This window comes from Phodopus roborovskii, unplaced genomic scaffold (assembly GCF_943737965.1).
Source record: "Phodopus roborovskii unplaced genomic scaffold, PHOROB, whole genome shotgun sequence".
Lineage (NCBI taxonomy): Eukaryota > Metazoa > Chordata > Mammalia > Rodentia > Cricetidae > Phodopus > Phodopus roborovskii.
In genome coordinates, this window is record NW_026126418.1 from 4526692 (window position 1) to 4537800 (window position 11109).

At 44.8% G+C, this 11109-nt stretch overlaps 1 protein-coding gene across 1 annotated transcript; it reads right to left on the reverse strand.

Annotated features, from left to right (window-relative positions):
* Positions 1 to 443: 443 nt before the first annotated feature.
* On the reverse strand, positions 444 to 2444 carry CUNH11orf91 (chromosome unknown C11orf91 homolog). Its single transcript, XM_051184100.1, has 2 exons — positions 1867 to 2444; positions 444 to 633 (listed from the first exon to the last, which is right to left on the reverse strand). The coding sequence occupies exons 1-2, from the start codon at positions 2363 to 2365 to the stop codon at positions 548 to 550; spliced, it is 585 nt and encodes a 194-aa protein (XP_051040057.1). The 5' UTR covers positions 2366 to 2444; the 3' UTR covers positions 444 to 547.
* Positions 2445 to 11109: the final 8665 nt, after the last annotated feature.

Sequence of the window (11109 nt, forward strand, 5' to 3'; positions counted from 1 at the left end):
TCTAAAAAATGAAAGTGTTGGGAGGGAGAGCAACTAAAGTTCTAATTTTAGTTCTAGTCCTCAAAGGGTCTTTCTGGCTGAGAGCCAACATCAGGCCAGTATTTATTGCCCATGCTTTGAGTCTCTCGCACATATGGACCAGCCTGTTGTGCCTGACAGTGGCAGTGTTGGGTCCACTTCTTGAGCCACAGGAGACTCTGAATAGGAGGCCAGACAGCAATTCTACATCCCATGAGCCACAGGAGACTCTGAATAGGAGGATATATAGCAATTCTACATCCCATGAGCCATAGGAGACTCTGAATAGGAGGATAGATAGCAATTCTACATCCCATGCAGGAGGTCCCCCAGCATCAGCAGAGAGGAGAGAGGCCATGAGATTTACCATGCAAGTGGGCACTGTATGTGAAGTAGGTGCTGGGAGCAACAATAACAGCAGTAAATACAGAACAGAAAATAACCATCTTTGAAATGACAACAAACAGGACACATTATCTAAGCACTAACACCTAAGGAGGTGGCTGCCCAGCCCTGGAAGGGCAGCTCCTCAGGAGACAGAGGCCGACTTTCCAGGTTGCCTGGTCGTCTTCAGTCCTTGTAACTTTTCATCTTTCAGCGCCTTCAGGAATTTATCTGCAGGAGAGCAAAACAGACTCAACTGTGGCCGTGAACGTTTCTGGGTTTTTTTTTTTTTTGTTTGTTTGTTTTGTTTTTGTTTTTGTTTTTGTTTTTTTTTTAGGGTCCTCCTATGTAGCTCCAGGCTGGCTAGAACTCAATCCCTCTGCCTCAGCCTCCTAAGTACTGGGATTCCAGTACACTGAGGAGGAATCTTCTAACTTCCAGAGCAAGCTTCTGAGAAGTAATTTGTGCACATCCCTAAGCCCAAACATACCTAACTCATATATAACTGAAAAGGCCAGTTCTAGGGACTGTCTCCCATGGCTATGAAAAAGTGTATCCTACAGGGTATCAGATGAATTTGAGACCATTCCCATGGCCATGCATACCTAAGTACATAGGTCTGCTTGTTTTGTTTTGTTTTTTTCATACTTCACCTGTCTGTGTGGCAGAGGGGAGCAATTTAATCTGTTGTAGAGAACAGGTGAAATGGTCTTTCCAGTGCCACCTGCCATCCTCTAGTAGTCAAATTCAAGCCTTATGATCATGAAAAAGGACAGTCTACTGCTGCTAATTCCTGAGCTGGAAATGCAGCTGAATTTTACTGCCTTGCTGTCCAATAGAGAGGAATCAGTTCATATACCAGAGGACTCCTGCTTACATCAACACACTTGGTCTGCTCTGGTGTAGATCCCTAAGTCCTCAGATCTGAGATCAGAGGTCAGAGTCCAAGATCCTTTTCAGAGGGCTATAGGGAGTGGGGCCCGTGAAAGGGCAGAGGCCAGGGCTCCTCAGAGAATGACTGATGGCCTCCAAGATTTGGGCAATCCCTACCATCTCCTCCCACCTACAAACCCCAGTTTAAGACTGAATAGTGAAGGTTAAAGTCTCTGGAGACAGGCACCCTGTGGTGGGTGGAGCTCCAGACTACAGAAGTGTAGGAAGGTGAAGTGTATGTAGCAAGGGAATGCTTCACGTGTCAAGACCCAGAGTCTACATTGCCTCTGCCTCGTCAAGGGTGAACCCCCGAGGGGAGGAGTTCAAAACTAAAGGGCTTGATTAGCTCAGGTGTGTGGTGAGGCAGGGGTCGGTTGAAATTCAGCACGTGGGGGCCTGGACTCTGGAGGACAGATTTTTGGAAGTGGGACTCCTAGGGCTGGGGACAGTCTGGGGTCACATTCTGGTGCCTGAAGTACTCTAGGGGACAGTAAGAATGGCTAGGGTTGGGCTCAGTTGGCAGTCACGCACAGCGCTGGGAGTCGAAGCCATCTCCAGTGATGGTGAGCAGCTCCAGCTCCTTAATCCGGATCTCTAGCTCGCACAGCTCCTCGGGGTGGGAGGCGGAGGCGAGCCAGGGGGTTGTGGAGCCGGGGACCAGGGCTGAAGTTGCCATCTCGGGGCCTGGCGGCGGCGAGTAAAAAAAGCGCAGAGGCTCGTAGGGTATAGCGGCCAGGCCGGACGGCCAAGGCGGAGGGCACGGGCGCTCGCTGGGGGGACCCAAGCCAGGCGGCGGCGGGGGCACCGTGGCTGGGGGTGCCAGAGGCAGGGGTCGGACCCCCGCTATCCCCGCCACCCCGGCCGCCGGCGCCCCGCCCGCCTTCAGCGGCACAAAGAGCTTCTTCCAGATGTTAAAGTCGCTCAGCGGAGACGACGAGATGCCCCGGTCGTAGAGCGACGGGAAGTAGAGGGGTGGGGCCGGCCGCTGGCTCATCTTGGGGTTCTGGCTGCCGCGCCGCCCCTTCGGCATCTTTTGAATGGGAGGCTGCGTGAGAGGAACCCCGCGCCGGGAGACGCGCGCCGTGGCCCCGCGTCTAGGAATTCCGAGATTCCACAGGCCCCGCCCCGACGGAGCGCGGCCCCACCCTTCGCTCTCGCCCCGCCCCTAGAAGGCGGGGCTCTAGAGAGCAGAGGCCCCGCCCCACGAGCCGGCTGGGCAGAAAACTGCGTCCATCTTTGGTCTTTGTAGGTCCCAGGTGCTGCTCTGCGCACTCTAAATACCACTGGAGCATTTTCGTCTTGTCCCTAGGCTCCTCCCAGCGCCCGTCAGTTCGATTTCTGGTGCTTTTGCATACTAATACTGCGCACGGAGTTGGCCAACGCTGCTGTGAGAGAGAAATTCAGCTTTCCTCTCCTTCTATCGGCAAAGAGAAAATATTTCCCAACAACCAGGTCCTAGCACTCTTGACTTTAGGAAACTGAGGAAATGGGTGGCTGACTTTATCTTCTACAGAGAGAGAAGAGGAAATTTTTCTGATAAATTTATCGATGCTGGGGAAGATTTTGGAAAGGGGGAAGCAGTTTGAATTTGTAATGACTCTGAAGCAAACTTTTTTTTTTCTTTTGAAGTGAAGCTTCTAGTTATCAGGAGCTGACTGGCAGCTTAACACCAAAAGGAAATCCACTGTGGGGCCACCCAAACACCACACCCATTCCTGAGAACTAGACGTTCTGCCCAGCTCACTTCTAGAAAATATTAGCCATTAACTAAAGGGAGGTCAATTTTCGTCAAGGATGTTCTTGTAATAATCACTTGTAATGAGGGATGGGTGGGGACCAGGCAAGCTCAATCAGTCCCAGCTCTCCATAAGAGAAACCTGTGTGTGTAAATAACAGATGCTAAATAACATGGGGTGGAGCAGCAAGGGATAGAGCCTGATACCCAAACTTGTAGTCCTGGGCAAGAAGTTTGGTTGTGAGAGAGATTGTTTTCTTTTGTTTTTTGAGTTAAGGTAGTCCAAGATAGCTGGGTGGTGGTGGTCATGCCTTAAACCCCAGCACTCAGGAGGCAGAGTCAGGTGGATCTCTGTGAATTTGAGTCCAGCCTGGTCTACACAGTGAGTTCCAGGACAGGCTCCAAAGCTTCAAGAGAAACCCTGTCTCAAATCCACCCCCCCAAAAAAACAATAGGTAGTCCAAGCTGGCCTAGAACTTTCAATGTAGACCAGGTTGGACACAAATTTACAGCAATCCTCTCTCTGCCTGCTGGGATTAGTGGTAAGCATCATCACACCTAGCAGATGCTTGACTTATAAATCAGTTTTCTTTCCTTCTTTATTTTGTATGTGTGCATGAATTTGTGTGTTTTGTGTGCACTCAGAAGCCCACATAGGTCAGAAGAAGATGTGGGTGCTGGGAACTGTATCAGGGTCTTCTGCAAGATCAATTAGTAAGTGCCCTTGGTGAATGAGCCGTCTCATCAGAGCTGTTAAGTCAGTTGTCTATAAAATAGAAATAAGAGAGATTGCCTTTGAGATGAGTCCCTCCTCCACCTCCTCCGTCAAATAGCAAAGGCTATTTTATTACTTAAACCAGACTGAGCCTAAGCTAAACAGTGAAAAGAAATATATGGTAGGTATGCCTAAGCGCACAGAAATAGACTGAATAGCTCTCCCATTAATGAAATAGCTATTTATATACTCCAGCTGCCCCACATTCAGTTGATTGAAGATGGCCAATAGGGAATGTAGGCACTTTCTGGCTTCTGACTCATAGAGGGCAACTTTCCCTTTCCCTCTTCCTCCCCAAGCAGCTGCATGACTAATTATTTTCTCTTCCTAACTCCAATAAATTGTCCTCAAGTTTCCCTCTGTTTTGTTTTTAACACTTTCACCTGTGACATAAATAACCTGTTTTTAAAAGGAGACCCTATGTCCTACCATGGCAAGGCCAAGGCTTCCTTCATGTCCTCTGGTCTCTAAGTCCCTCTTCCTGGCAGCAGGCTGGCTCTTATTGGAGGTTGTTTGTGCCATAATCAAAGGACCATGCTATTCTAAGAAACACAAAACAGCCCTTTGTTACTAATCTGAATTAACCATTGTGCTGGTGTGGACTTGATGGCTTGGGTATTCCCACCTCCTTCATAATTCCCACTATTTCAAAAACTGTTCTCAAAAATGCAGTCCAGCCTTTATGCTTGTTATCCTAGGTCCATGTGTTCCCATTTACTTGTAGATGTAGCAAAAATAAAAACTAATGAAAGTTATCTGTTAAGCAAGTTAATGAAACTGAGGTCTGAGAGCTAGGTCAGTGAAACCGGGTGTAAATAAGTCTGGCGGATCAGATGTTTCACACTGAAACCTTCACAAACTTGAAAGCTTGAGAATTTCACTTGGAAGTTGCTTCCTTCACCCACAGAGGCTGCAGAAAGTAAATAATAGTTTTCCCCATTCCTCCTTGCAGCTCACATGGTTACAAGATCCAGATCCAGCCAGAATATACAAGCAAGAAGACAGTTGGGAGTTTTGTAAAACAGATTATAATTTCCTAGTAAGGAAAACTGAAACACAGTTCTCTTATCACCTCTTTCTGCCTTGAACTTGATGCAATGCAGGAAGCTCTACAGTGACTTTGTGTTTGTGAGGGAAAGAACAAGAATACCACAGACAGTGTTGACCCAAAACTAACCCAACTAACCCAAAACTAGTAACTGCTTATCTCTGGATTGTGGGTGTAACAACACAACAATCAGATTGTATTTGATCACTATCTGAAGTCGGGTTGTCTGTTGCTTGCAGCTGAATACCTGAGAGAGTCACAATTTCAAGAACAACAAATTTATTTTGTTTTATTAGTCCTTGCATGGGTGAAACTCCAGAAGAAAACATACTCATTCTTTCTGCTTTGGTCATAGGAATTTTATTAATAGTTTCCCAAGACTGAAAGGATGGATGTAATATCCCAATAGCTAATTGAAGTTTCTGTTACTAGAAGTGAGGGAACAGAGACCATGTGATAAGCCAGATGCCCAATTGCAGAAGTCCCATCATTATAACTTAACAACACCCAGACTTTTATTATGTTCACTGCTGACACAGTTCAAGATTTCGCTCTCATCTGTTAACATTTCCCACCAGTAACTGCCTTGGGCAAGTAGTTTTGGTTGCAACAGATAGAAACTTGATCGAGTAAATTAAAAACTCACAACAGAGGAGAAGGAATTAATAAGGGGAGGGCTCACTGAATCCCAAGGCAGAGCTGCATAAATACCCCAGCCAGGGAAATGGTTGCCACCTGATCTATCCGTAAGCTGTAAACACTTGATAGGTTTGGGTATAGACAATGCTATTCATATTGAAAATTGAGAAGGATTATATGAGCAAGTATACTGACCATGCTTAGAGTAATACATCACAAAAGAAGCTCTAGGTTGTACTCAGGACTTGTGGCATAGGCCTGAAAGCCAAGCTTATTCCAGAGGCCAGCTCAGGAATAACAAAGGTTCAAGGCCTGCCTGGGCAATTTGACAAAAACCTGTCTCAAAACACAAAGGGTTAGACTTATAGCTCATTGTAGAGCATTTGGAAGCATGCACAAGGCCCTGGGTTCAATCCCTCATACTGTGAAAATAGAGCAGCTCTCATGTAACCACTGTTGGGATAATCTTATTATACACTGTGTGCAGATATGTCTATTTAACCTCACCTGCCTAAGGCACCTTCTGATTGGTTTGATAATGAGCTGAATGGCCGATAGCTAGGCAGGATAGGCGGAATTTTCAGACTAAGATAGGAACTCTGGGAAAGAATTTAAGGCAGGAGATTCACCAGCCAGACATGGATGAAGTTGGACCTACAGTACTGAGGAGTGGTAATGAGCCATGTGACAGAAAATAGATTAATATAAGTGGGTTAACTTCAGTTTTAAGAGCTACTTGGGACAAGCCTAAGCTAAGGTCAAGCTTTCATAATTATCAAAAAGTATCAGTGTCGTTATCGGGAGCTGGTGGTCCAAAGAAATTGCTGCACTCCCCGTTGAGAGGTCATTATGTGCCAGGTCTTATTGGGTTCATAGTAGTAGAATTTATGAATTACAACACAAAACTCCAGGTCTTGCCCAACATAAGTCACTACCTACATTTCCAGACAGCCTGATTAGCAGGGATTTACTGAGCCAAGAATAGCAACGCTGAGAACAATGCCTCCACCCACCCCTAAGGAAGCTAATCACAGAAAGTAAATGACCACTCCATGGACTAACTAGGAAGCTTGAGCTGGCTCAAAAGGGTCAGCCCCTGCAAGACATAAGCTGTCCTTCCCTTTGCCAGAGGCTTACATAGTAGCTGGGGAGGAAATAATATTGTTTCTAATGGATCATTGTAGGTACTTGTCTAGAAAGTGGCGCTCTCAGTGTGTTCATTCTTTTTACTCCCATGTAAAATGAGTATATGAACAGGGGCCTTAGATGAGATAAATAGATTACTAAAAAAAAGAGAGAGAATTTTATTTCAATAATGTAATAAATTTGGGAAGGAGACCTATGGCCAGTTTCTCTTTACGTCAGTCAGTGGGATAAATATGTGGTGATTCGCTGTAAGCCCAAGGCCTCTGTAGCCCTAATAGCCTAATGTGCTAGGCAGCTTTTGTGGTTGTGATGAAATGCCTGAGAGAGATGACTTATAAATAAGAAAGTTTACTGTGGCTTCCAGTTTCAGAGGCTCCATGCCTGGCTGCATCCACGGCTTTTCAGTCTGTGATAAAGCAAACCATCAGGGCACCGAGTATGTGACAGAGCAAAGCAGTTCACCTCGTGGAATCCAGGAAGCAGAAAGCAGAAGATGAGGACCCAGCATCCCCTTCAGGGGCATGCCCCTCAACAGCCTCATTTCCTTCTGCCAAGTTCCACCTCCTGAAGACTCTGATGCTTCCCAATCCATAGCACCATCAGCTGGAGGCTAAAATGTTCACGAATGTGGTTCCCCAATAATTTAATGTCTGTTATAACCTGCATGCTGCTTACCAGACGCTTCACAAATGCATTCCCCTTCAGATCCAGGGTATATGCAGAAAGCCCAAGATAAGTTGTTTTTCCTTGAAACCAATGAAGAGGACTAGTTGATGAGGTGCTTCCCTACTGTACATGAAGCTCTTGGCTTCATCTCTAGCACCTTATAAGCTGGATAGGGTGGCTCACACTTTAGAAACAGGGAGATTCCAAGTTCAAGGTCATCCTCAGCTATATAGTGAGACCAAGGATAGTCTGGGATACATGTGTCTTCCTAACAACAAACCCATGTACTTAATTGCTGCTATATTAAAAAATACAGTGGGCATTTACAAAAAGAATGTGATATGATAATGGTGTATGGAAGTGATGTCTCTAGAAGTTCTGTAAGGCTCACACTGTTGGAGAACTTTTCAGTGACAAAACAGGCACTTAAGTTTTCTTTTGCCAGGCAATGGTGGCACATGCCTTTAATCCCAGCACTCAGGAGGCAGAGGCAGGTGGATCTCTGTGAGTTTGAGGCCAGCCTGGTCCACAGAGCAAGTTACAGGACAGCCAGGACCACACAAAGAAATCCTGTCAAGGGTGGGGGGTTCTTTTGTAAACAAAGGAAAGAATTGATTTCTTCAGAGTCTGTGGTATTTGAATGTATTGGCTCCCATAAGCTCATAGGGAATGGCACTATTAGGAGTTGTGGTCTTGTTGTAGGAAGTAAATCACTATGGAGGCAGACTATGGAGGTCTCATATATGCTTAAAATATTGCCCAGTGTCACAGTTCACTTCCTGTCACCTCCTGATTAAGATGTAGCCAGCACCATGTCTTCCTGCACATAGCCATGCTCCCTGACATGATGATAATGGACTGAACCTCTAAACTGTAAGCTTCCACCTCAATTCAATGCTCTCTTTAAGAGCTGCTGTGGTACATCAAAGATTGTGCACAGAAGGGTAGAGAGAGGGTGGCTACAGAACTCAATGTGAATGTGTCACCTTATTGCCTTTGGTGGTCTTGAGCAAATCAGCTAATTCATCCAAACATAATTCCAACTCTATTATTTTATGTATATAGGTACTGGTGCCTATGAAAAGAGGAGAATACCTCAGATCTCCTAGAACTAGAGTTACAGGTATGAGCTGCCATGTGGGTGCTAGGAATCAAATCTGGGTCCTCTGGAAGAGCATCCAGTGCATTTAATCAATGAACCATCTCTTGATATCTGTAGTTCCAACTCTTATGCAAGGTGAGACAGTGATGCTGATGAAGATAGACTTAAGGCCTGAGCTGGCAAGTCCTGTACATGAAGTTGCTCTCATCACAATATCAGGTGAGTGCCACCTTTAGACAACACCACCTTCTCAGTGCAAAGCATCTCTTAGTGACATAGTCCTCTAGCATCAGTTCAGATTGGTTTGCAAGCAGCAGAAACCAGATGTGCTAAAAGGCTTCGATGTGCTAACCATCTGGTCCTACTAAGAATGAAGATGTATACATCTATACATCTAGTCCATTCTGTCAGGAAGTCACAAATCCAAAACACACAGAACAGAGTCAGGCAGTCTGTTATTGCACTCACCATGTTAAATCATGGGGCTGGTATCAGGATACAGGAGGGGAAACTCAGGTCGGTATATAAAATGAGAAAATGTTATTTAAATAAAATAATTTTTAAAAAAGATGTTGTAAAGAAAAACACTGGGCCAGCAGAGGACGCTGATAACCAAGGCAGCAGGAGGTGAAAGTGCCCGATGGCATTTTCTCTTTCTGTTGCTTCCCTTGAGCACATGCGTGAGCTATCTGTCACCTTTCTGCTGCACTCAACCATCCATCGGATGGGACTTTATTTTCAGAAAAGCATCACTATTTGCATAGCTATGTAAAATAATACACACAATTTATCTAGCAGATTATATAAAGAGGGTTTTTTTGTTTTGTTTTTTTTTGTTTTAATTTAACATCCTTTAAAAAAAGTTTTGACGTTAATAAAAGAAATTCCTTCTTCTGCAAAGGTCAGGCACTGAATACAGCCAAGATCCCAAGATCAGATGTGGTCTATGGTCTATGGATCTTGTGAACCACTCTTCAGCATATACAAGAAAACAGCCTTCTCCTTTCTTAGGAAGGAGGCTTCCAGCATCCAGTCGTTTCTGACTGTGCTAACAGCCACGGAGAATGTGTTGTGTGTGAACTGTACCGAATCACGGAGAAGCCAACAAGGTGGAGACAGGCAGGTAGAGCATACTTGCTGACCAGCTGCTATTCCTGGAAACATCTGGACATCTCAAATGACAGCCCACACTGTTCCACTGCATTCATCCCGCATGCAGGCACACATGAAGGGTCTTCCTGCTAGGTGATATTTAAAATAAACACACTGACATGCGTCTGTCATATTACAAGGTTGTTTATTCATCACGTGGAGCGAAGTTAAGACAATTTGATTTTCTAAGAAAAACGAGAGGGAATAACTTTAATAAAGCATTATTATAGGTAATTTCATTTCTCTAATACAAGTTAGGAAATCCCATGTAAAATTTAAGAGATTCAGGAAAACTCAAATTGTAGTCACTGGTACTTCTACAAAAAGAACAGAAAGACCTTTTGTGTTTCCTTCTTCCTTTTTAAATTTTTGTTATTGTTTGGTTTTCTTTGACTTTTTCTTTCTTTTCATTTTTACTTTTTATTATTATTATTATTATTATTAGGCAAAGTTCTGGGTGACCTGGAATTCACTACGTGGTCAGACTGACCTTGATCTTAAGGCAGGAGCCTTTGCCTCATGAGTGCTGAGAGAAAAGGCTTGAGCTGGGAGTGTGGCTAGAGGGCACAGCACTTGTCTTTTGCTCAAGGGTCTGGGCTTCATTTCAAACAAACAACATCACTGCCTATGGTTTATGATTTATTGAAGATCAAAATAGCAAAGTAGCCATACTAGTTAGCTATAGAAGCTAAGCGGTGGTAGTGCACACCTTTAGTTTCAGGACTCAGGGTTAAGAAGAAGATGGATTAGACTGGAGAGAGATGGCTCAGTGGTTAAGAGCACTGGCTGCTCTTCCAGAGGTCCTGAGTTCAATTCCCAGTAACCACAAGTTAGCTCACAACTATCCCCAATAAGATCTGGTGCCTCTTCTGGCATGCAGGTATACATGCAAGCAGAACACTGTATACATAAATTAATTAATAAATAAATCTGGAAAAAAAAAAGGAAAAGAAAAGTAGATGAATCTCTGTTAGTTCAAGGCCACACAGACTACACAAAATTGATCCAGTGCTAAAAGAAATAGCTCACATAAAGGTGATTTCAGAACCTGGGATCACGTGCCTTTAATCCCAGCAGTAGGCAGGTGGAGACAGCAGTATATGGCTGGGTGGAGAAAAAGAATACAAAGGGGAAGAGACAGGATTGGAGAGGCTTTTGCCTCTGAGGATTCGTGGAGAGACAGGATTGCCATTTCAACTGGATAGAGGTAATATCTACTAACTTGGCTGCTTTGCTTCTCTGGTCTTCAGCTTGAAGCTTGAACCCCAATATCTGTGTCTCGGTCCTTTATTTTTGGTGCTACAACTGCCCCTGACTGACTGCTCACATCTGGAATACTCACTGACACACCAAGCCAGGATCTGCAAAGGCTGCGAAAGCATTTTATGAGTGTGACAGAATGGTGAAAAAAATCCCCCTGGCTCACTCACTCCTAAAGGTACTGGCTGAACTTTCAGCTACATTCTAGGAACCAGAGAGATATCCCTGAGGGTTGCCAAAAGCCCACTTAA

What these genes read in the sequence shown, in the direction of transcription:
- CUNH11orf91 (XM_051184100.1), bottom strand. Translation starts at nt 2,365, where the DNA reads ATGCCGAAGGGGCGGCGCGGCAGCCAGAACCCCAAGATGAGCCAGCGG. An exon ending in TGGCTTCGACTCCCAGCGCT is followed by an intron (nt 634 to 1,866) that starts GTGCGTGACTGC and finishes GCTCTCCTGCAG; the next exon opens with ATAAATTCCTGAAGGCGCTG.